We start from the raw sequence: 26958 nt of genomic DNA on the forward strand, positions 1-26958 counted from the left end.
TATATAGAGAAAATTCTAAAGGCTCCAATTAAAACCTGTTAAAATTAAGAAACAAGCAAATTTGCAGAACACATAATTAACATTTAAAAAACCTGTTACATTTCTATATACTAACAGTGAAGTATCCCAGAAAGAATTAACAAAACAATCTCGGGCCGGGCACAGTGGCTCACACCTGTAATCCCAGCACTTTGAGAGGCCGAGGTGGGCAGATCACAAGGTCAAGAGGGCAAGACCATCCTGGCTAACACGGTGAAACCCTGTCTCTACTAAAAATACAAAAAATTAGCCGGGCGTGGTGGCAAGCACCTGTACTCAGGAGGCTGAGGCAGGAGATTGGTGTGAACCCAGGAGGCGGAGCTTGCAGTGAGCTGAGATCGCACCACTGCACTCCAGCCTGGGTGACAGAGTGAGAGTCCATCTGAAAGAACACAATCTCATTTAGAATAGCATCAAAAAATTAACTACTTAGGAATAAATTTAAATAAGACTGTAAAATTTGTATATACCAAAAACTATAAAACACCGATGAAAGAATTTGAAGAAGATACATATCCCTATTACTCAGCATGATCTACAGACATAATGCAACCCCTATCAAAATTTCAAGGGCATTTTTCAAAGAAATGGAAAAAAGCAATTCTAAAATTCATATGCAACCACAAAAGACCCCAAACAGTCAAAACATCCTTCAGCAGAAAAAACAAAAGTGGAAGCATCACATTACCTTATTCCAAACTAAATTATAAAGGTATAGTAATCAAAATAGTGTGTTACTGGCATAAAAACAGACATGTAGGCCAAGAGAACAGAATAGAGAGCACAGAAAGAAATAAATCCATGCCTTTACAATCAATTGATCTTCAGCATTGGGGCCAAGATTACACAATGATAAAAGTTTAGTCTCTTTAATAAATGGTGTTGGGAGAACGGGATATCCACATGCAGAAGAATGAAACTGAACCCTTATCTCACCCTACATACAAAAATCGTCTCAAATGGATGAAAGACCTAACATAGGACCAATATTGTAAAACTCTTAGACATAAATATCGGAGAAAAGCTCCTTGATACTGGTATTGGTAATAAATTTTCAGATTTGATACCAAAAGTAGAGACAACAAAAGCAAAAATAGACAAATGGGAGTAAATCAAACTAAAAGCTTCAGCACAGCAAAGGAGACAATAAATACAATTAAAAGACAACCTAAAGAATGGGAGAAAATATTTACACACTATACAGCTGATAAGAAGTTAATATCCAAATAAATTAGGAACTCAGACAATTCCAAAGGATCTTGTATTAGTCTGTTTTCATGATGCTGATAAAGACATACCTGAGACTGGGTAATTTATAAAGAAAAAGGTTTGGCCAGGTGTGGTGGCTCTGCCTGTAATCCCAGCACTTTGGGAGGCCGAGGTAGGCGGATCACGAGGTCAGGAGATTGAGATCATCCTGGCTAACACGGTGAAAGCCTGTCTCTATTAAAAATACAAAAAATTAACCGGGCATGGCGGTGGGCGCCTGTAGTCCCAGCTACTCGGGAGGCTGAGGCAGGAGAATGGCATGAACCTTGGAGGCAGAGCTTGCAGTGAGCCGAGATCGCACCACTGCACTCCAGCCTGGGTGACAGAGTGAGACTCCATCTCAAAAAAAAAAGAGGTTTAATGGACTCACAGTTCCATGTGGCTGGGGAGGCCTCACTCATGCTGGAAGGCTAAAGGCACATATTGCACAGCAGCAGGCAAGACAGAATGAAAGCCAAGTGAAAAAGGATATCCCTTATAAAACAATCGGATCTTGTGAGGCTTATTTACTACCACAAAAACAGTATGGGGGAAAGTGCTCCCATGATTCAACTATCTCCCACTGGGTCCCTCCCACAACATGTGGCAATTATGGGAGCTACAATTCAAGATGAGATTTGGGTGGGGACACAGCCAAACCATATCAGACCTGAAGAGATACATTTCTAAAAGACATACGATTGACAATAGGTATATACCAATAAAAGGATGTTTGCCATCACTAATCATCAGGAAAGTGCACAATGAGATATCACCTCACATCTATTAGGATGGCTATTATAACAGTAAAAAGGTAACAAATGTTGCTGAGGATATTGAGAAAAAGAAACCCTTGTGCTTAGTTGATAATTGATGGGAATGTAAATTAGTACAGCCATTACAGACAACAGTATGGAGTTTCCTCAAAAAATTAAAAATGGAACTCCCATATAATCGAGCAATCCCACATCTAGGTATATATCCAAAGTAAAGAAAATCACTATCTCAAATATATATACACTGACATGTTCATTGCAGTGTTATTTACATAGCCAAGATATGGAAACTACCTGTGTCCATTGACAGATGAATGAATGTTTTAAATGTATTACACACACACACACACACAGACACACACACATATGTAATGGAATATCATTTAGCCTTTATACTGCCATTTGTAACAAGATGGATAAACCTGGAGTTTATTATGGTAAGTAAAATAAGCCAGGAACACACACAAGAAAATCCTGCATGATTTCACTTATATGCATACTAAGAAAATGTCAAACTCATGGTAACAGAGTAAAATGGTGCTTACTAGGGCCTAGCAGTTGGGGGAAAAGAAAAAAATGTTTGTCAGAAGGTACAAACTTTCAGTTATAAGATGAATAAGTTCTGGAGATCTAATGTACAGCATAGTAACTAAAGTCAATAATAATTTATACTTGAAATTTGCTGAAAGAGTAGATCTCAAGTGTTCTCCACCACACACACACAAGTAAAAAGGTAACCAAGTGAGCTGATGACTATGTTAGCTTGATTGTGGTAATCACCATTTCACAATGTATATGTACATCAAAATATCACACTGCACACCTTAAATATATACAATTTTTCTTTGTTAGTAAAACTGGCAAAAATATCTTTTATATGTTGCCTTGACTCCATTTCTTCTTATTTTGTCAAAATAGAAGTCCTCACTGTTTGCATATGTTTAGAAACTTGTGCTACATCCAAAAGTCAGGAGTGGGGTAGGGTGAACTAACTTACTGACTCTTTAGGAATCTTAGGGTGTGAGATGAGACTGGAGTTCAAGGCCCAGGAGCTAAGTCTGGTCTTGAGCAGCTTCTTTTTTTTGTTTGTTTTGTTTTGTTTTGTTTTGAGACAGGGTCTCACTTTCTTGCCCAGGCTGGAGTGCAGTGGCACGATCTGGGGTCTCTGCAACCTCTGCCTCCTGGGCTCCAGCAATCCTCTCACCTCAGCCTCCCAAGTAACTGGAACCACATACAGGCATGTGCCACTATGCCTAGCTAATTTTCCTGTATTTTTGGTAGAGATGGGGTTTTGCCTTGCTGCCCAGGCTGGTCCTGAACTCCTGAGCTCAGGTGATCCACCCACCTCGGCCTCCCATAGTGCTGGGATTACAGGTATGAGCCACCGCGCCCGGCCATGAGCAGCCTCTTCTGATATCCCTGGTGTGTTCCATACACATCTTCTTTGTCTGAGTGTGCCTTTCCTTTCTCTCTATTGGTCTACAGATTTTTCCTTCTTAAGGATATTATCAACTGGAATTCAAATTTTTATCAAAAATTGGACCTAGCTCTTTTTATTCATATTTTCCTGATATATTTTTTCCACTAATTTATTTTCAATAGGTTTTATTGAGTGTTTTTTTGACACCTAAAAATTTTACCTGACAATCTTAGCCTTTGATTTATGTAATTATTGTTCTGTTACGACTTCTTTCTGTCATCTCATTTTATGATTTTTCATACTTTCTTTACTGTTTCTTTTTTCCTATTTGTACCTCTCACTCTATAGATCAAATCTTTTCCTATTTGTTTGAAATCTGGAAATTTTTAACATTGTAATGGTGGTCATATCATTATTTATGTTAATTTTCTCAATTTCCTCCATGTGTCAAAATTAATATCAACTCAGCAAACCAAATAAGTACTCTAGCCTCCTCTTGCCACCTCTGGTTTTGCTTTCTCCGTTACGACAGCCCTTTGTCGAAGGAGGTACTTTGTGAAGTTTACTCAGGGTTGTTTTCAATATGTTATATTTTCATGTATTTTTTAGGGTATGATAAACAGCACCACCACTGATTCTGGAACCCTCAATTCTAACACCACGGTGTATTTCTCTTCTTACTGGAGTGTGTCCTCTAGGCATTTTCAAAGGGATTTATTCGAAATAAAACTTTTGAGGCCTTATTTTATAACGTCTCTTTCTGGGCTTTCATATTTAAAAGATTTTGGCTGCAAATAATTCAAGTATTAAAATTTGTTTCCTTTTAATCCTTGAAAAATATTACTTCATTTTATTCTTGTCTCCAACATTGCTGTTGGAAAGGCTGATGCCAATCAAAACCAATTTTTCCCTAAAGGATGATCTGACTTCTCATCATTTTGACAGGATGTTACAAAACAAAGCAGTCTTCAATGTTCTGAGTATAAATCATTTTGCAATTATAAATTTAACTTAAATATTAATGCAATACAAAAAGAATTAAAACCTTCTTGAGACATGCAAGTGCACAGGAAAATTAACTATCATGCACTCATTCAGGAAGAAAAGGTGTAAAAGAAATTTAATGAAAGAGATGGTCATTAGATGCAAGTGTGGTTGAAAGTAGGGATGCAATGCTGACAAGTGGCAGCAGGCCTGGCAAGCTGTCTGTCCCAATTCAATTACTTCATAAAGAGAAGAATAATAACTAGGTTATCTTGGCGATGTGCTGAAAAAAGTGCTATTTTTCCTTTTTAATCATTCAAAACAAAGGTAAGTAAAATTCCTGGGAAATAAGAAATAATGTGTCATAAATGTATAAAAGTTGAGGAAAATATTTTATTTTTATGAATTTAAAATGCCATCTCATGTAGATGGTTATGTCTTCTCAGAAGTACTTTAAAATTGATGACACATAGTGAAAAAATGACATGATTTCAAACAATTAATGGAAAAACATTAATCCATCTTCTTGAATCTTGGAACCAGGATTCTTTTGGGAGGCTTTGGTGTATCTATGTATCATTTCATTGCCTTCACACAAACCAAATCACGCCACCTGCGACTGTGGTTTGAAAAAAAAAGAAAACATAATAATGATGCTGTCAATTCACTTGAGATTCCATGATCAAAATTAACCTATGAACAAAGCACAGACTTTATTATAATTACAAAATAGGATGTAATTTACATAAAGTGAAAATATAAGCATAGATCCATATTTGATAAAAGTCTAAAGCTATGACAGGGAATGTTGGAGGGGAGGGAAGTTGTATACTAATCTCTACATCCTACTGAGCCAATCAGTGCTGTTCAAATTGGATGGACCATATATTATTTAAACAGTATATTACTTAAGCAAAGAACTAAGCACTGTAAGTATATTATTTAGAGAAAGCAAATTTTTAAAAAAATCCCTTAGAATTATACATTAAAGACTAAATTGGAAATACAGTTTTAGAAGAAGAAAGTGGGGTAAATGAGCTATATTCTCTACCGTTCATAAAGTCAAGGGATATTACTTAAAATGGATAAAACAAATTAGGTGATTATATAACATTATTTACAGTTCAAGAGAATAGCATATGGTAAAAAAAGAAAATGATAAATCTTGCCTAACTCTGAAAAACAGGACTGAGGTCTGTGGAAGGAAAAAACAAAATTTCTGGTTTTCACTGTTTTTTTGCCCATCAAACTGTTTGAATGATTTTCAATGCACATGTGTTGGTTTAATTTAAAAATGTTCTTACTTACAGATCCCCTTGAATTATGTGTAGAATTAGGTTTCCTTTAGTCAATGGGGTATGAAAAGTAATCAACTCATCTAATGGAAGTTAAACATTAATAAATTATAATTTGGGGAAGAACATAAATGTACCCATTGAAAACAACCAGAACATAGCACTTGGCTCTATGTTCTGCTTATCTAGGAAGTGGAATTCCTAAAATTAAAACGAAATAATAAGGAGCTTCACATTTTCTTTTTCTTTCTTTCTTTTTTTTTTTTTTTGAGATGGAGTCTCACTCTGTTGCCAGGCTGAAGTGCAGCGGCATGACCTTGGCTCAGTGCAACCTCTGCCTCCTGGGTTCAAGCGATTCTCCTGCCTCAGCCTCCCGAGTAGCTGGGACCACATGTGCGCACCACCACACCCAGCTAATTTTTGTATATTTAGTCAAGACGAGGTTTTGCCATGTTCGACAGGATGGTCTCGATCTCTTGACCTTGTGATCAGCCTGCCTCGGCCTCCCAACGTGCTGGGATTACAGGCGTGAGCCACCATGCCCGGCCATGGTTGGAGCATCTTATCAAAGACCTATACTTGTAGTTTTTCAGTGGAAAGAAGGGAGAAATTTTATTCATGCCTTGATCTTATTAACAATGCGTAAGTAGATTGTGATGGCCATTATCAATAGAACTATCATCAGATTCAAAGAGCAGTGTTTGTCTCCTTTAATATGGAGAAATACCACAAATAAGTGGGAAATAATTTAATGACTGCAATTCATTTTTAATCATATAGCTGAGTGATAGTTTAAGTCTGATGAGAATAGATATTTGAACAAAAATACCCAATTCCCTGTTTCATAATTTAATACATTTGTATTAAAAGGTTTAGACAATAAAGTTAATTTTGAAATGCATTATAAATAACTGAGTATCAATCATTAAGTTTATTTTTAAATAAGTGTTTAGATAACTGAGTAATTAGCAATCATTAAGTTCATTTTTAAATAACTGTTTAGTCCAAAAAGATAAAAAATATATTTTAGAGAGGGCATTCCAAAATCTGTCTCAGGAACGTTCAATCTCAAATATATTTTAATGAAGCAGAAATGTAAATACATGTCTAGATAATTTAGGTTAAAAAAGGTAAGTTTTGGTTGCCTGCTTAACTTTTATGAAACAGATATTTTTCATTCAAATCCAGCACATATTTTGCTATGACTTTCACATCCTTTCCTCAGAGAATATTTACCTAAACATTAGGGTACCAAAGGAACTAGGAAACAAAAACTTATTAAAGAGAGAAATTTTAAGTGAGGAGCACATTCTGATGATAATTTGTTTTCGACATTTTATTAATATTTTGAGAACACTAAGAAAATAAAATCCAAAAGGGCAAGTAGGTATCATTGTCTTAGCGTGGGCCCTCTTTTGTCATCCTCTGTAAGATCGCAGTTATCAAAGAGTGTGACCCAAGAAGAAAGTAAAACAGTGGAAAAAATGAGCATTTCTCTAAATACAAATAGTAGAGTCCTTGGGAAAGAATCCTTTAAGGCCTTAGATTTCTTTAAATTTTTTTAGATAAATAGTCTGGCTTATGCAGAACGAAACGAAATGCTGATAATGAACAGGATAGTGAAGTTTTGTACTAACTGACATAAATGACGAGTTGATTAACGCTTAGGATAGTGTGAAAGAAGAATTGAATGAAAAATGCAAATCGAAAGAAAAAATACCCAGACAGACCCTTTCCTAAAACATGCATCATAAAATATTTAAAAGCGTCTGCTTTAATGCATGGGCTGAGTCAAAGTAAGGCAAATTTTCAGATATCTAGAAGAGCAAAAAAATTTGAATCCAGAGGTGTGAGTCCTCATCTGGCATTTGCCCTGGGGTGTCTCCCAGTAACTACTGGCCCAGAACCATGAGCACCTAATTCAGGAGACAGAGACTGATGCCCATGCAGGGAGGAATATAGGTTAAAATGCGTTCTGCATAAATCTAGGATTTCTAAAGAGAAGCATGTTAAGTGCCTGGGCTAGGAAAATCCCACCCCCATAAGAAGAAAGTGAAAATATACGCTTGTCTTGGTTCCAATAGGATAGACAAAAAAATGAAAAAAAAAAAGGTAATTTTTAAATATAACTCAATAGCCATATTGGTTTGGATTTGAATTTACACTGTCTATGGGCCTGAGAAATACCAGGATGGAAATTAGCCTCTGGCAGTGAGAGGTTAGGCCAGCTGCACTTCCTGGGTTGAGTGCGGACTTGGGGAACTTTCCTGTCCTGCAAGAGGATTGTGAAACACACCAATCAGAAACTTTCTGGTCCTAGAAGGGATTTGTAAAATGCACCAATCAGCGCTCTGTAAAACACACCAATCAGCACTGTAAAATGCACCAATCAGCACTCGTTTGCTTCTCGACTTACTTCTAATGAAATATTACGGCTCCTCCCCACCCAAGCACAATCCTTTGCTGCCAAAAACCCCTTGCTACCCTGTACATTTTGTCCAATAAGGGAACCCCTCAACATGTACACACAATGGTGCTACTGAAACCAGATCACTGTCTCACTCTAGGTTAGATGTATCAGAAACCCTTCTCTCCTAAGTTGACTTTATGCTCTATGATAATGGCTCCTACTTCTGGAAGGAGGTTGGGACCTTCCAGCCTGGATATACCATCACTGATCACAAAACTCCTGAATGCCAAGCTTTGCCACATGTTAAATCAGCCAAAGTGGCTAAATTAATTGTTCTCATTGAGGTTTATATAGGGCAGAGGGAATTCAGATTAGCATCTACAGTGACAGACACTGGGTCTTTAGTGTAGTGCATGATTTTGGTATGTTTTGAAAACAGAGAGGAACCATGACAGCAACTTGTCCCCAGTAAAAAGTAAACCCCAAATAGCAGAACTTCTAGAGTCATTGCTATTGCCCCAGCTAGTTGTTACAATTAAAGCTGAGGGCCAATTATTTTGTCACAAGGATGAATCAAACAAGAGGCCATCCTAACCGTTCTGCTTGTGGTATTCATCAGTCTTGGAACCTGGGTCAAGCTCTGCCGTCTGGCCAGTCCCAGCTTCCTGGAGTTCTCTCCAGGTAGAGAAAATGGGGAAAGTACTCTGCTCAGAAAGAACAATGTTAAGTACACCTTTGGGAATTGAATATGAAGACCACTTTGGAAAAAATCTTGAAATTTGGGCATTATTTCTATCAGCTGTACTCAACCAGGGGAAATTTTGCCCCCTCGCCGGGACATTCAGCAATGTCTGGAGACATTTTTGTTACAACTGTTGGAGGGAGGTGGTGCAGAATGTCTGCAGAAGAGAATGGAGAGAAAGTGTGTGTAATACAGAAATAAACTGATGGAGAGATAATATGCCCTCAGATATCCTATCAACTGGGCATACTCTACTAGACAATGATAGAAAACTTAAAAAATTAAGAATGATGAACTAATAAATCAGAGACTTTAAGAACTTTAATTTTCAGGAAATTACCTAATTAGAAACCACTGAAAAATTAGAAGAAAAAAAAAGGCTGTTACATGTTCAAATTTCTCTTTGTCAATAAATGCCCCAGTTACAATTTGGGCAGATTAAAAGTCAGAACCTGGAAGAAAAGAAACCAAGAACAGGTTCTCCTGTGCATAAGGAATGAAGCTGAAGTGTGGCTCGGAAAGAAGAAAAGATAGAAACCACAAAAGTATTTTGAAGGAAATATAAATAAGACAGATCTGGAGAATCTGTTAAAGAGCCAAGAGAGAAAAATATAGGTTTACATCCCAGTAATATGCTTCGCTTTAAAGGCAATGGGATTCCCAAGTAAGGATAGCATTATACTTTATTTTCAACAAAATACCTTTATTCTGTTTACACCGTTTCTTTAAATGTTCCGGTTTTCATATAGAATGTCCGAACATCTGGTGTGCCTGGGACTGAGGTTATACTCAGGGTGCAGGACTATCGGCAGTAAGATCTGGACAGTGCCAGACAAGCTGGGAGTAAGCAAACTCGCTGTATCTTCGCGGGCTTCACTGCTTCACTTTCTTATATGCTAAGCATTTCTTATTTTCATTTTATTTTTTAATTTCTCATTGTGATTTTAAAAACACATAGAGGACAGGCGTGGTGGCTCACGCCGTAATCCCAGCACTTTGGGAGGCCAAGGCGGGTGGATCACCTGAGGTCGGGAGTTTAAGACCAGCCTGGCTAACACAGTGAAAAACCCCGTCTCTACTAAAAAATACAAAAAACTAGCCGGGCTTGGTGGCGGGCACCTGTAGTCCCAGCTACTATTTATACTATTATTATTTATACTATTTTTTTATTTTACTTGAAATTCTGGGATACGTTTGCAGAACGTACAGGTTTGTCACATAAGTATACATGTGTCATGGTGATTTGCTGCACCTATCAACCCGTCATCTAGGTTTTAAGCCCCGCATGCATTAGATATTTGTCCTAATGCTCTCCCTCCTCTTGCCTCCCACCCGGACAGGCCCCAGTGTGTGACGGTCCGCTCGTGTCCATGTGTTCTCATTGTTCAACTCCCACTTATGAGTGAGAACATGCAGTGCTTGGTTTTCTGTTCCTGTGTTAGTTTGCTGACAATGATGGCTTCCAGCTTCATCCATGTCCCTGTAAAGGACATGAACTCTTTTATGGCTGCACAGTATTCCATGGTGTTTTTATACTAATTTTTTAAAAGGATATAAAAAATGCGTCGTATGCAGTTGACCCTTCATAAACACAGTAATTTAATATTTGTACTATACCAAGATTACTTTCCCCTTAAGGTAACAATTACAAGGTTTATTACTATTATTACAGTAAGCTTACCATTTTTCTGTTCCTCCCCCAGCACCCCCCCTTGTTTTTTTTTTTTTTTTTTTTTTTAAGACAGAGTCTTGCTCTTTTGCCAGGCTGGAGTGCAGTAGCGCGATCTCAGCTCACTGCAACCTGCGTCCCAGGTTCAAGCAATTCTCGTGCCTCAGCCTCCCGAGTGGCTGGGACTACCGGTGTATACCACCATGGCCAGCTAACTTTTGTATTTTTAGTAGAGACAGGGTTTCACCATGTTGGCCAGGATGGTCTCGATCTCTTGACCTCGTGATCTACCTGCCTCGGCCTCCCAAAGTGCTGGGATTACAGGCGTGAGCCACTGCGCCTGGCCTATTTTTCTGTTCCTACTCTCTAAATTCAGTTGTCTTGTCATTACTGCTTCTAGGCACAACTAAAAGATACAAGAAATTCTCTGAAATTAATAATTATTCTTGTCTGTTCCATGAAAACACATAGCACATTAAAAAAGATATAAGCATGGTAAAATATTTAATCTTAAAACAAGTATCCAACATGTGAGTCCAAATATCTTCATAACCAATTCCAAGCTGGGAAAAAAGTTAAATCTACTGAACTATTAAAAATGTCAAGACTTGATATTTGCTCAAATTAATACATTTTATATAATAGATTATGTCTAAATTTGAGTCGATATGTTTTATATTATAATTTACCACAACTGTAAAAACTTGCAAACCATTTCTATTTTCATGGGGAATATTTAAAATAGGTACTAAGACCTCTACGTTCCATTTCTATGTGCTACATTTAATATGAATAGAAGGGGGGAAAGTTAGCTTAACCTGTAAAGACTAACCTAACAGACCCTGCATATATTAACACATGTATTTAAATCTATTTAAAGAGGTCAGGTGTGGTGGCTCATGCTTATAATCCCGGCACTTTGGGAGGCTGAGGCGGGCGGATCACCTGAGGTCAGGAGTTCGAGACCAGCCTGGTCAACATGGTGAAACCCCATCTCCACTAAAGACACAAAAATTAGTCGGGCGTAGTGGTGGGTGCCTGTAATCCCAGCTACTTGACAGCCTGAGGCAGGAACTCAGGAGGCAGAGGCTGCAGTGAGCCGAGATCACACCACTGCACTCCAGCCTGGGTGACAGAGTGAGGCTCTGTCTCAAAACAAACAAACAAGCAAGCAAACAAAGAAACAAACAAAACCCACAAACTCCTATTTAAAGTGTTATACATAAGAAATGCCACAAAAATCATAGATTGATAGTTTATGTTCTTGAGGTTGGAATAGTCTGAGACAAAACCCAGAAATCAAAGAGACTGATTACACTTTGAAATCACATCTATGTAATAATACTTCATAAATAAGGCAGAAGCGCAAGCGATAAACTGAGGAATGGATTTGCAGCACATTAAAAGGGTGATAGGCAAAGGTTGTTCCAGATGAATAGACCAATAAAAAATGGGGGAGGGGGAAGAGGGATGCAGAAGAGAGAGAAAGAAAAAAACAAGAACCACTTTAACTCTGCCAGTAATAAATTTTTTTAAAAAAGACTAACTTCAGGCCAGTCGTGGTGGCTTATGCCTGTAATCCCAACACTTTGGGACGTCTATGTGGGAGGACTGCTTGAGCTCACGTACGTGACACCAAGCCTGGGCAATGTGGTATAACCCCATCTCTACAAAAAATACAAAAATTAGCTGAGTGTGATGGAGTATGCTTGTAGTCCCAGCTACTCAACAGGCTGAAGTGGGAGGATCCCTTGACCATGGGAGGCGAAGGATTGAACCCCTGCACTCCAGCCTGGTCAACAGAGCCTCACCCTGTCTCGAAAAGAAAAGAAAAAAGACTAACTTCATTTTTGCGCTACACCATTGCACTCTGAGAGAGGCTAAATGATAAGCTTTGGCAAGGTGTGAGAAAAAACACGTATACTTCTACTTTACTGAAGGGGAATATATAAATGGGCCAACTCTTTGGATGCAGTTAGTAATATTTACCAATTTCAAACATGCAGACCCTTGCTTCTGTGTACAGGAATTTGTGCTAGGATACATATCATCAGGTAGGAGAAAATGTTAGAGGTTACACTTAAGTTTATCACAGAATATATAGAAAAAGATATTTTTTCTATATGAAATAATCATCTACAAAAGTCAGAGAAAAAAATTGTATATGAAAAAATGTAAGCACTCTAAAATATCCAAATGTGTTTGGGCCACCACTATGCCCAGCTACCTTTTGCATCTTTAGTATAAGTTCTATAGAAAAGAATATCTACAGTATAGATTCGACATAATAGAATATCGTAGCCATTATAAAAAGCATGATATAGATCTAGATGTCAACAGATTCTAGATTAACTGACAAGGCCTCTATGATACCTTATTCAGTGAAAATAGCTGGGCACACTGTATATATAAAATTATTATATTCATTAAAAATTTTAAAACTATATACATCTCTGCAGCAATACATAGAAGGGTCTAAATAAGAAATATGAAAGAGTTGTCTTGGCTGCCTTTTACTTCTTACGTTTTTCTATGTTATTTGAATTTATGCCATCCATGCATTCTTGATGGAACTGATACTGCCCACAAGGGAGCAAAATTGACTCTTGAGGGATGAAAAAAATCTTAAATACTATGATTGTATATGGTTCTTCAAAACTCAATCTTACCTATAAAATCTTATCCCTTGGCACCTAATTTTATGAAGGGGGAAGAGGGAGGTGATAGAAAAAATAATGTCTGCAAAGATTTCTTAGGGGGATGATAATGAAAACAAGGTTGAGAATACCATTCCACATAGAAGTGAGTTACTTTTATAACCAGAAAACAAGTTTAAATATTTCAGTGATAACCTCTGTCAATACGGTTATATTTATACATCCAATTTCAAATCTAGCTGATTTTCAACCAAAAGTACCACCTACACATTCCACTAAAGAGACTATTTTAAAAATAAATTCCTTGGTATAAGCCAAAGATGGCCCTACTAATGAGAAAAAGTATTCAGGGTCAGGTACTAATTACAGGTTTTATCTTATCACTTGATTAACTGAAAAAATAAACTACCTTGATCTCTTAGCTTCTTAGGATAATTTACTGCTATGTTCACATACATGTTTCTCCTGCTATACCTTTCGTGTATCACCTTTTTTTCTATTTTAGCCTAGGTCAAAAATTGAATAATTAAAAGAAATATTAAGCCAAAAGCCTATGAACAAGAAATGTCACTTGCAATATAATGAATATGGCAAAATATTTATGTAACTTAATGAATGGGGGGAAATGGTGCCACCAATGAAAAGTAACTTATTTTACATTTTGTATTTGTTTCTTAAGAAGAAAAAAAATAGGCTGGGCGCACTGTCTCATGTCTGTAATCCTAGCACTTTGGGAGGCCGAGGTGGGTGGATCACTTGAGGCCAGGAGTTTGAGACTAGCCTGGCCAACATGGTGAAAACACATCTCTACTAAAAACACAAAAATTAGCCTGGCGTGGTGGCAGGTGCCTGTAATCCCAGCTACTCAGCAGGCTGAGGCAGGATAATCGCCTGAACCTGGGAGGTGGAGGTTGCAGTGAGTCGAGATCACACCACTGCACTCCAGCCTGGAGGACAGAGAGAGATTCTGTCTCAAAAAAAGAAGAAAAAAACAGTTCTGTGAATCCAACCCACAGCTAGCTAGGGCTATGGTTTTAGTTTGGCAAACAATAGTTTGGCTAGGAATTTAAAAGAAACTCTTGGAGAATTAGATGACCCTAGAGATTTTTAAAGGCTCTGACATAATCCTGGGTTTAACAAGTGTCCCATTTAAGACCTGGGAATACAGAAAGTCCTATTCATTCACCAGTGGCTGACCTTGAGGCCCTGCACAAGCAGGAAGTGAAAGCTAAGGCTGTCTTATAAACCAAAAAATAAAAGAGGAGGAAACACTTTCCAATTTATTCTATGAGGTCAATATAACCCTGAGACCAAAAAAAAGACAGAATCATTACTGCAAAGAAAACTACAATCTCCATCCATTATTGAGTGGACAAAATGGATAACAAAAGTATGGTTATACATACAGTAAAATGTTCTTCAGTTGTAAAAATAAATAAAATTTGAATACATGCTACAACATGAATAAATCTTTAAAACATTATGCTAAATGAAGTCAGACATACAAGGACAAATAGTATATCATTTCAATTACATGAGGTAAATAGAATAAGAAAATTCATAGAAACATGGCTGCGTGTGGTGGCATGCACCTGTAATCCCAGCTACTTGGGAGGCTGAGGCAGGAGAATCACTTGAACCTGGAAGGCGGAGGTTGCAGTGAGTGGAGATTGCGCCACTGCACTCCAGCCTGGTGACAAAGTGAGACTCTGTCTAAAAAAAAAAAGAAAAGAAAAGAAAATTCATGGAAACATAAAGTAGAATAGAGATTACCAGTGATTGGAAGGAGACAGGAATAGGGAGTTATTTAATGAGTACAGAATTTCTGTTTGAAATGATGAAAAAGCTCTGGAAATGGATAGTGGTGATAGTTTCATAACATTGTGAATATACATCGTACCACTGAATTGTACACTTAAATGGTTAGAATGGTAATTTTATGTTATGTATATTATATAGCAATTTTTAAAAGTCATTGACATTAACAAAAAACGCTACAGAACAATATCTGTGATAAATATAGACACAAAAGTCCTCAGTGGAATACTAGGAAATGTAACCTAGCAACATATAAAAAAAGATTATATGCCATGACCAAGAACATCTATCAAATAAATGTAAGATTTAACATAAAAAGTCAATGCAATGTATCATATTAATAGAATAAAGGATAAAACCTGTGTGACAGCTCAATAGATGAAGAAAAAAGCATTTAACAAAATCTAACACAATGAGGCACTCAACAAACTAGGAATGGAAAGGAATTGTCTCAACTTGATAAAGGTTATATGTAAAAACCCCATAGTTATCATTGTACGTAATGAAGAAAGACTTAAAGCTTTCCCCCTAGGATCAGGAATAAAACAAGCATGCCCCTTATTACCACTGCTGTACCCACGTTTCCTTTGTTAGGTTTTCTGAGCCATGGGGCCCCTGTGCAGAGGATGGAGCTAGCAGACAGTCCTCACCCTGCCCAGGCCCCCTAGAAGTAACCAGGGGACTTTTGGTAACTGAAAAAGACCATAAAAGTCATCCAAGAGGGAAGAAGGAACTGAACCAGTCCCATGGCCTGGTTTTGAAAATGTAATGAAGAGAAAATGAATAAAGTTATTTGCTAGTTGTGCTCCATGAGTTTTTTATTCAATGTAATAATTTTGTGTGTCTTCAGATAAATTATATTATATAATACTAACCTTGTAAACAGCCTCATCCTCTGTTTTACAAACTTTCAAATACTTCTCAACAAAGAGTTTGACGGAGCGTTGTCTTACTTCATCAGGTACTTTGGATGAGAATTCTGATGTTACTGAAGGTCTTTTCTGATGAGCCATCTTGTTAAATATATCTTTTGGCCTTTTGTTAAAAATAAAAGTGTTATTAGAGAAAAGAAGAAGACATGTTTCTGTTTAATATTCCTACTGAGTGTATGGAAGAAGTAAAACTACCTTAGGTCAGTTATATCAAAATTAAATTGAAAAGCAATTTCAAGTGTGAAGTTGAAGAGGTAGAATAAACACAAAGTATAAAATTACCTAAACTCACAAAAGGGAGAAGTGAGACTGCTATGTCTGTGCTGCTACTTGCACGTACGCAATGATAGCTGATCACTCATCTAATTATACTACTGTTCCACAACTAGATTCCTAAAGCTGGGATTTGCTCCTCTGATTCAAATATAGCAAAGTTTGTAGATTTCCATCCTTCAAATATATATCCCAATGTCTTTCTGATAGCACATCATTAAGAAAACTGCTTGGACTTAAAATTTGTGAGACTTGAGTATACTTAGTATTAAAGTGATCCCAGCTATAAACTCTTAGCATTTCTTCTGAAGGACTTATTAAAAAGACCCGGAGAACTTTAAAATCAGTTAATCTGCTTCACCTTTGAGGAAAAATAAAACCAAGCCAATATTATACTTCTCAGTAATTGTTTGCATGTAGTACAGTGACATTTTAGGGGTGGAGAAAACCTTAAAACTGCCAGGTGGTTTTCTGCTACAGAATTATTGGAAAACAAGGGAGGAAAATCCCTGCCACAAGTAGAATAAGAATTACTTAAACAAGGCTACAACATCATATCACTGATGGCATTAGTAAAGAGCTGTCTCTGTCTCATATACATATACAAATATACACCCTCATTGGACACAGCTTGAAATTTTCCTTTTAAAAAATGTTGAGTAGGTTTCGATTAACCATAGCCATAGATGTTTTAAGTCTAAAACAATGCCTACTATTTCCAAGGATAGGATCAACAAAACATCTAAGAGTGACACAGACACAAATTACATCATAATGAAAATAACTATATTCATCGGTAACCTAAAAAATGTTGACATTTTTCTCTGTTGGGTCTGGCATTTATCTGAATTCCAAAGCTTCAGAAAAAAATATAGCCGCTCTTCCAGGGACTCTATATGTAAGCAGTATATGATGAAATATAATTCTGGTGTTCAGACTTAGTTTATAATACCTATACAGAAAGAGAAGCAATACTTTTGACAGGAATGAAAGATCTGGTTGGTTTTGCAGCCGGGTTTTCTCTTGAAAGAACTACATCCAGATGAAGGTCCATTGTGAGTGAATATTCTAAGAAGTTTTCATGAACAAGGAAAAAAAGATAAATTTTAATGACATTAACCTCAGATGATTAGAGTTTAATCATTAATTCAAAATTTCACAACACTTCCTTTATAGGTTTGAAACATGCAACCTGGAAGAAAACAACATTCAAATGCAAAAAAATCTTAATAACCAACTCCAGTATAATTCAGAAGAATGAATTTAGATAATTGATAAAGCAATTGTAAAATACTTGCAAAATAGTACTACTATTGTGTAGCATTTAGAGATAAACAAAGTATTGACCCGGGAGTGGTGGCTCATGCCTGTAATCTCAGCACTTGGGAGGCCGAGATGGGTGGATCACTTTAAGATCAGGAGTTGAGACCAGCCTGGCTAACACAGCAAAACCCCGTCTCTACTAATAATACAAAAAAAGAAAAAAAAATTAGCCAGGTGTGATGGCACGTGCCTGCCTAGCTACTCAGGAGGCTGAGGCATAAGAATCGCCTGAACCTGGGGGGCAGAGGTTGCAGTGAGCCTAGATCACGCCACTGCACTCCAGCCTGGGCCACAGAGTGGAACTGTGTCTCAAAAAAAAAAAAAAAAAAAAGATGTAGACAAAATATTTAAATATCAATCATATTATTTCATGTAAAACTGTGCCATTGATTCAACTATACTTGGTAACATGTGGATTTATAAGAAATATTTTTTAAAACGAAGTAAAATTCCATTTCTTAAGTAAGTGATTTTTTAAAAAAAAGCTTTTTTCCAAACCTTTCCTTTGGGTCTGACAGGCTGGACATGAAGATGCATTTTTCTTCGGTTCTGAAGTGGCATCAATAAAAGCCTTCCCACTCTTTATGGCAGCTTTTATCTGTACTGCTTTGCCGGCCCGAATGATTCCAGTGGGGCTTGTTAGCAGTGGGACTGGTACCCTGAATGGTCTAATGATCTCTTTATTGGTTGGAGCCTGTAGGGCATCAACATAAAACAAATGAAAATGATGAAAAATTGATAAAATTGATAATTTTGCCTTTCTTCTGTCATAGAAGCTCGTTGGGGGCCTTACAGGCAGCCACACAGTAAACTGATCACGTTTGTAATGCTGCATGTGATCCAATGCATGCATAGCTGGAGTATCCCCAGAAATAAGCAAATAATAAAACTGAACAACTATTGAAACATAATTTAAGAAAGTTTTAACTAAAAAATTAAACTTCATACAAAAGTGATAGTTTGTATGTAGACAGAAATAATAGAATAGTTAATAAGACATATCTACTAAAGTTATTGGACTTCAGAATTAAAGGAAGAATCCTTTGGATAACCAGACAACAGTATCAAGCGACTCAAAGGGTGAAATAGCAAGCAGACTTCTCCACAGCAACATTTGCTTTAAGAGAATGAACATGTGAAAGAATGTTTAGCTTTACTAGAAATTAAAGCAATGTAATATAAGATAAGGCAATACAATTTTAACCAGATTTGCAGGCTTTAAACAATTATAATGTGCATTGTAGATAAGGGTTTGTGGGAAGAGAACTCTGAAACACTGAGAAGGACTATAAATTGTCAAAACCCTTCTGGAAGGTAATACAGCAACATGCTTTAAAAATCTTAAAATTCTTTATCTTTAGTCCAATTATTTCAACGTGTGAGAATTTTAAGGAAACAGTTATTTACAAAGCCAAAAACTATTAATATACAAGAATTGGGGAGGGGGTAACAGGGAGTAGGTGGGACTACAGGCGCCATCACACCTGGCTTTTTTTTTTTACATAGCACAATAAAATTAAAATTATAACCACCACAACATTTGCAGTCAAAGGGAAATAATGTTAGCCACCCAAAAAAACTTTTTAAGAAATAAGAGGAGGGTAACTAGCATTTATTAAGTACTCATATATTTGACCCTGGCGTAGGCACTCAATTTTCCTTTCATAGATAAGGAAACTGAAGCTCAGCAAAATTAAATAACTTGCCCGAGGACATCCAACTATTCTATGAAGAACTGAAATTCAGGTTTTCATTTGTGATTTGGAAGTATAAACTCTTTCTGCCCTGCAGAAAGTTTGTTAAATATCTTTTTTGTTGTTGTTGTTGTTTTTGTTTTTTTTGAGACGGAGTCTCACTCTGTTGCCAGGCTGGAGTACAGTGGTGCAATCTTGGCTCACTGCAACCTCCGACTCCCTGGTTCAAGCAATTCTCCTGCCTCAGCCTCCCGAGTAGCTGGGATTACAGGCATGCACCACCATGCCCAGCTAATTTTTGTGTTTTTAGTAGAGATGGGGTTTCACCATGTTGGCCAGGAGGGTCTTGATCTCCTGACCTCGTGATCCACCCGCCTTGGCCTACCAAAGTGCTGGGATTACAGGCATGATATATCACGCCCGGCCTAAATATCACTTTTTAAACACAAAAGTGTTAAAGGAATACTACTCACTGAACTGCTTCTTCAATTTCTTTTTTATATGTCATAAAAGAATTTCAGCACTTATAAATTACAAAAGTTTACAATTATTTTGAAAAACTAAAGTCGATTCTTGTTATTTCAGGTAGTTATACTCTGTAAGTCACCAGAAACTCAGAATTAGTGAACATTGAATCCACTGCTCCTAAAACAAACATGGGGTTAGGTTCAGGTAAGTCTCTGGTCACATTTTTTTTTTGGTCAATCAATGTATCACCTTGCTTTATGTATGTGTCATGTTTACAGACATCTCATTTAATACCCTCGTGGCCAACAGTACTAAAACTCATGCCTGAACAAAGCTTATCTAGCACATATTTTCTCTGTAAGGCACATCACATCCTTTTTATGCTTAGAAGCACTAGACAGCACTACAATGAGGGGCAATTTTCAGCACAAAATCACCAACAAAATGCACACAGATGCAAAAAAACCTGGCACTAAACAGACTGCAAAAGGACATTTGCTTACAGTATGTGAGCTGAAGCAAGAAGGCTGTGTCACCTTCTTCAGCCTTAACTGTGAATGTGCATGTCAGGCAATTCAAATTTTTTGCCACTCTACGTTGTCTGTGAATGATCTCATAAGCACAGCAAGTCTTGATTTCAAGGTTACAAATCAATTTTATTGAGTAGGTGAATTCGCAAATTTGGAATCTGTGAATAATGAGGATAGACTTTTGAAATTTATGGTTAAGAGGCTATACAATGATAATATACCTGCTTTCAATGAAAATGTGAGATCTGTGGGTGGGGTGGGGAAATGGACAGGAAAACGCGAACAAGCAGGAATCAGTGTACTGACTGCCAGTAAATTGTGTCCCCTAGTGGACAAAAGGATAAGTAGTCCTAGAATAACAAAACTGGAAATAACAAAGTATGCACTTTATATAAAGTTTTGAGCTGGGTGGAGATGAGGAACTAAATAACTCTCATCAAATTTGCCATCGTGTACAATTCTCTTTTTTAGTCCAGAAGTGTTTTTGTAATATAACATATCATCCTTTTCTGAAGCCTAGTAAAGGCAAATTTAGCATGTTTCTCAAAAAGCCATATGAATCTAAGCAACAAAGTGTGGACAGATTTTTTAATAAAAATTCACAAAAAATTGAATTTGAATAGTTTTACATGTGTAGATTCCTATAAAAGAATCCTCTAGGCTGAGCACGGTGGCTCACGCCTGTAATTCCAACACTTTGGGAGGCCAAGGCAGGTGCATCACTTGAGGTCAGGAGTTCGAGACCAGCCTGGCCAACAGGGTGAAACCCCGTCCTACAAAAAATACAAAAATTAGCTGGGTGTGGTGGCACGTGCCTATAGTCCCAGCTACTTGGGAGGCTGAGGCAGGAGAATTGCTTGAACCTGGGAGGTGGAGGTTGCAGTGAGCTGAGATCGCGCCACTGTGATCAGCTTGAGCGACAGAGATTCCATCTCAAAAAAAAAAAAAAAAAAACAACGAAAAAAGAATCCTCTAATTTGAGAAATCAACTATAAGTTACTGTATATGGTACTATGGCCTCTGGAAACTGTCAACTCTGCCAGACACTATGGCTGGCCACTTATCAAGGCTTTTGCCTTGTCATTCCAATATATTATTGATCAAAACTATTAGAATATGTGTATTATGTACATGTATATTGTATAGAATTTAGAACATGTATAAAATATGTATTTAAGCAAAACTCCCTTAGGTTTAAGAAAACAAGAATACAAGAAAAAAAAATGCTAAACTGTTTAGCAGTGTTCTCCTTATGAGATTCACTTTCAGTGAACTCATTAGAAACTTAAAGACATTCTTTCATAGTGTCATCAGAATGAGAGGGGGTGTCATCTTCAGTACACCCCTTATCAGATTTGATTGGATTAGAATCAAATTTGGCTAATTTGCTGTCTTCAAAAGTAATGAGGTCTTGATTATTACCTTGCATTCTTGGCACATCATCTTTTGCAAGGTCATCTGAATAAGAAATGTGGAACTGGCTTGGTGAATACCGACATTTAATTTCTTCTTTTTGCGTATCATAATTTTGTTTTCACCTGTTTTTCGCTCTTTGGGTAACTTTTTGATTACAACTTTCTTTCAGTATTTCATTGCCATTGAGAGGTGCAGAAGATGAACCTCCTTCTAAAATACAGTCATGCTTTTTTTTATCCCCAAATTTTTCCTCCTCAGCTACTGTTTTAAAATGATACAAATTTACATTAGTTTTAATACCTGCTGATGTTTTCATGAGCAATGTAGGTAGTTGTAATTTGTCACTGCCATCATCTATTTATGTGGTTAGTTGGGTTTTATCTGTTTTTTCTTTTGTGCCACTAATTTTAAGATTTTTCTCCTCCAGGGGTGTGATATATACCCATTTATCCTTACAATGATGTTTGAAGCCTCTACATAGTTTAGATTTCTTAGAAGTAGGCATGACTGGAGGTATATCTATTATAAGATCATCTTCAGATTCTTGAAGATCTGTTTTACTTCTTACTGGTAAAACAGAAGGTCTTTGGCTCTCCAGAGACGTGTGGCGCTCTTCACTCACAGATGTTTTCAAGTGGCAGAAGTGCTGTTGATCAGCCTCATCCTGCTTTGTTTTAGATGCCCCAAGTAGCTCTGCAGAATAATTGAGGAAAGGATCATAGTCAAGATCAGTCTCTGGACATTTGAAGTCCATCACATACTTTCCAGGCTGTCTTTGTCCTTTGATGGTGCAATTCACTTTTCCTCTGGGAGCAGGCTATTTTCAGGAAAATCTTGCCTCACATTTGTGTCATTCAAGGAGGCCACAGGGCTTTGAGTCAGTTCTTCAAGTGCTGAAGTTCATTTGGAGACCCTCTTCTGCTCTTCTTCAACCTCAGCCTTGACTGACTCATTTTTTCTGTTCTTTCTAATTTTTCCATAGTTATTTCTAGGACTGTCAGTAGAAAATACGTTTTGTTTGATCATTACAATCATGATGAAATGCAGATTCTAGAATACCCTGGAGAAGTAGCTTCCTATCAGAAGGACATTAACCCTTCCAAACCCAGTTTTAAATACAGGAGGTAGTTTGCTGAGTGATCAATTCTAGAAGGAGAATGAGAAGCCAACGGCTATCACTGTTTAAGTTTTTCAAATGTCTAGCTCATTCCCATGACTGATTAAAATACATTTACACCTTATTACTAAGGTGACTATACATCAGTAGGACAGGCCTTGTTTGTGCATAATTGTTTGTGTCAAACGTGACATGCTTTGGATAGAAAATATTCACCTTCTTATTACCAAGCAATGACAATTTGGAAACTTAAAATAACTGAATAGCACTTACGCAGAACTGTATATAGTCTTCTCCACTGACACATCTCCTCTGTCCACAAGAAAAATGTATTTAAAGCATTAGTCTTTCCTTCCTTTAGTGAGTCTCAACATTCTAAGGTCCCTGATATCTATAGAATGCTTCAACCACAAAATAACCCCCAGCCCTTAACCATGACAATCTAAGAATTGACAGACAAAACTCTAGCTAGATCTACACTTCTGAGGAAACCCAGGAGAGTGACAAGACATAGGCTTGAAGTAACAGCTGTCCACAACACCCTGGCAGCTGCTTCCCTAATTTTTACTAGGAGAAATACGTCCTCTTCTCTCTTTCCAAGATACGCTTTCCTGTATCAATTACAGGATAACTTATACCTTCTCCCTTCGCCCAAACAAGAGATTTCAGATCTGAGATGTGGTCCCAATTATATTGTTTTTTATAACTCTGAATTTATTTTAGATAACCTACATGTGTTGTTAACACACACATGCTTCCTTTTCACACAATAAGCTTTTTCCTGGCTCAGTAGTCTTTCAACTTACCATTCATTTCCTATTAAGAAATTAACATGAATGAAATCCAAAACAGTGTAGTGGAAATGTGACATTTTGATAGTTGGGGAAGGAGACGAGCACGCACAAGAATGAGAATTATCTTAGGATCCAAAGATAAAGGCCTGGATCTAATTTCTCTTTAAATTAAAGGGCAGTAAACTCCAGATAAGCAGGCGGAAGTGCCTTTTGGCTTAAGCTGGGTTTTATTTGGTTGCAATGATTTAGGAAGGGCTGTTAAATAGTGCTTTGGGGGCACTACTGAAAAAACATGATTATACTTTCCTTCCATATCACGAACAGTGTTAAGTTTTTCTGTTTTTGTTTTTTAACTTCACCAGAAGCTAGATTTGGAGGGTTAATTTTGAAGTTTGAAGGCACGCTTAGAACGTTTTCTCAGGCTAGAGCTCATTGGGAATGGATCCTTGGATTGGTAATTATTCCTTGCCTTCACCAGAATTAACAGAGGCCTAACAGCCAGTTTCCTTCCTGTCTTTTCCACCTTTCACAAGAGCACAGGAAGCTCCTTACAGTAATTCCATGTTGGGGATGAGGGACGGAGAGAGGACACCTTGCACCTGTTTCTTAACAAGCAGCAAATCTTGTGCACGGCATCCTAGGCACCTTCCTAGGATCCTGCATTCCCAAGAAATGCCATTTACTGGTCCTCACAAAGAGCTCACGCGCCCACGCAAGCCCCTCGCCCACGACTTCCTGACCTGGTGACTTTGGCCCTGCCCCCATCTGAGCAGTGCGCTGGTCCACCCACCTGGGGCACCATGGAGCCCCGCGGGCCCAGCAGTTCTTTCGGTTACTAGGGAGCTGGTGCCCACTCCTCCTGGGGGTGGAAGAGATGCTCTTGACGCCCGCTCAAGCCAACCACCTTTCCAAACATCTCTGGGACAGCTTCCCTCTACAACCCAGGGTTTCAGGAACTGAGGGACCCCCTAAAAGGCCTGTAAAAAACACCATCAATCAGGACCCCTGTAGCACCCTCACTGTTCGGCATGTTTAGGACACACTTGTGGCAGGAGAGAGGAAGAAAGAGGGAATAGGGACTAGAACTTAAGGCTGCTGCTCCCGGGTGTGTGATGCTGGGAAGACTTACTCCTGGGCACTTTAGAAGGGCTTGGCTGCTAGTTCTAAGGCGAGTGCTGGTGCTTCTTTCCCATCACAGCCAGTCCGTAGGAACTGATCCTAAGTTCCTTTGCAGTAGGGAGGTCGATCAGGAGGACTTGTTTTTCCAGCACCAGTAAGGCTCCTGCTGATCAAAAACAGGATGTAGCAGAGAAAGCTGCCAGAAACCGGCAAGGAAAGCAACTTCTGCTGTCACTGATCATTATTAAAGACACTCCCACCAGAGCGGTGGCAGTTCACAAATGCCATGGCAACGCTTGGAAGTTCCCTTGTATGGTTCCAGGAACTCCCTGCCCCTTTTCTAGAAAATTTAAAATAACCCTCCCCTTGATGAGCATGCAGTTAAGAGTGAGTATAAATATAGCAGCAACCCATGCTGTAGTTCCTGATCTGGGCTCTTCATTTGCATAAAATAATGACACTCCCACCAGTGCCATGACAGTTGACAAATGCCATGGCAATGGCAGAAAGTTACTTTACGTGGTTCCACAAACTCCCTGCCCCTTTTCCAGAAAGTTTGTGAACAAACTACCCCTTACTTAGCCTGTAATTATAAGTAGGTATAAATAGAGCTAGCTGGCAGTCCACAAGTGCTGCTCTGCCTGAGGGAGCCCTGCCCTGTGGAGCCACCACTTTCGCTGTACAACGTTGCTCTTTAAAAACTTGCTTGCTTTCACTGTTGGCTGGCTCTTGAATTCTTTCCTGAGCAAAGCCAAGAACCCGCCCGAGCTGAGCCCCAGTTTTGGGGTTCACCTGCATCACTGTGAGTAGTTAAGGTAGAGGAAAACAAAGCAGCAAAATACACCTATGGGGATGGGGGAACAGAATTGAGAGTCCCCTTTGAGGTTTGGGGAAGAGGATGATTAGGGAGCATCAGCAAAAGGAAATAAGAGGGAGTTTCAGAATGCGGGAGAGACTGATAGGCTAAAAAGGAACTGGTTTCATGATGCCTTCCAGGGCAAGCAGGTCAGAGGTCCAGAAAACCTGTTCAGAAAATGAAGGTTTAGTTATGGATGGCATAGAGGATCAGCAGTGAGAGACAAGAAGACCTCTCCCCAACCAGCACTGTCTGTGAGACCCTCTTCTCACTTCTAGAGCAGGAGAGGGAGGAAAAGAGACCACACACACCAGTACTTCCTGACATTCTTCCTGTGCCCACTCCCCTTCCAGCCCCCTCAAAATACCTTCACTGCACTTTACAAGGCAGACTATGCCAACAGTCTAAGGATGAGTGATTAGCCCATTTAAAAATATATAGCTAACATATCTCTTTTGGCCATTTTAGATATTGTAGCCAGAGTAACGCTGTATCAACTTTGTACAATGCTTTACTTTAGTACCAAAGACAAGTACCACTACTACTAGTACTACTACTACTTTTTACATGATTGAAAAGTGGCTCTTCCACCTCTTTCCAATCAGGAAAATTCTTGGTACCTCCTAAGGAGGGGTGGAGAGAAAACGTGGGAATAGTTGGTTATCAACCTCTCTCCAAGCCCACCTGATATTCTCACGTCCCTTTCTCACATGTGGACTCAACACAGCTCCTTTGCACCTGGAGCATCTCCAAGCACTGCAATCACCTCCCTCACTTTTCCACCAGATCTGCAGGTGCCTGAACTGGCAGTACAAATGCTGGCACCGATCCCTGGAGCTGTCAAAAGGGCACAGAAAATGGCAAAAGTAACTGGCAGAGGGTAGCATGGGCTGCTGCTCCAGGCCACCTCCACTGGCTCAGAAACTGTGAGCACTGTTGGCAGAGACCAGGCAAAGGTGAGCGCCTGACCTGCTGCCTTTTCCCTCAAGGGTGCTGTCTTTTATAGCCCATCACTACTCAAAGGTGGAGCTCGGTAGCTTTCCCAACCGATGGTGAGTGAGACTGGGCGGGAGTCTGAGGTGAAATCTGGGAGTGAAGGACTCTAACAATGGATAGTAGGGGAAGTGGCAGGTGAGAGTAAAATGTGTGTTTATTCTCGCGAGGAAGAATTATAGATACCCAAGCTAAAGGCAAGGAAAACAATTTCCCAAGAGCTGAAAGAGCACCTGAGTTAAGGAACCTTCTGTGTCTTGGGTGCTGGGCCTGTGGTGCTCCTAAAGACTTTTGTTGCCAGTCTGACTATTCACCTTCATGGATCATGGAGAGAACCTCAGACTGGAAGCACATCACAGCAGGTGCTCTTAGGCAATTTATCTGA

The 26958-nt window shown here is 38.5% G+C and overlaps 1 protein-coding gene and 1 pseudogene across 6 annotated transcripts; one reads left to right on the plus strand and one right to left on the minus strand.

Annotated features, from left to right (window-relative positions):
* Positions 1 to 26958, plus strand: part of LOC129479376 (ubiquitin-conjugating enzyme E2 R1-like) — a 58198-nt pseudogene that overhangs the window by 18863 nt on the left and 12377 nt on the right.
* LOC134736308 (putative uncharacterized protein encoded by LINC00032) lies at positions 4841 to 25010 on the minus strand. 6 transcript variants are annotated; one of them, XR_010120241.1, is made up of 6 exons: positions 24735 to 24976; positions 18085 to 18280; positions 17216 to 17331; positions 15934 to 16093; positions 14833 to 14953; positions 4841 to 5086 (listed from the first exon to the last, which is right to left on the minus strand). XR_010120241.1 is itself a non-coding variant. In XM_063637039.1 (5 exons), the coding sequence occupies exons 2-5, from the start codon at positions 18111 to 18113 to the stop codon at positions 5072 to 5074; spliced, it is 297 nt and encodes a 98-aa protein (XP_063493109.1). In that variant the 5' UTR covers positions 18114 to 18280; positions 24735 to 24976; the 3' UTR covers positions 4841 to 5071. The 6 variants fall into 6 exon arrangements, 1 of the variants encoding a protein (XP_063493109.1); XR_010120242.1 differs by lacking the exon at positions 4841 to 5086 and adding an exon at positions 9580 to 10394; XR_010120239.1 differs by lacking the exon at positions 14833 to 14953.

Source organism: Symphalangus syndactylus, chromosome 3, assembly GCF_028878055.3.
Source record: "Symphalangus syndactylus isolate Jambi chromosome 3, NHGRI_mSymSyn1-v2.1_pri, whole genome shotgun sequence".
Classification (NCBI taxonomy): Eukaryota; Metazoa; Chordata; class Mammalia; order Primates; family Hylobatidae; genus Symphalangus; species Symphalangus syndactylus.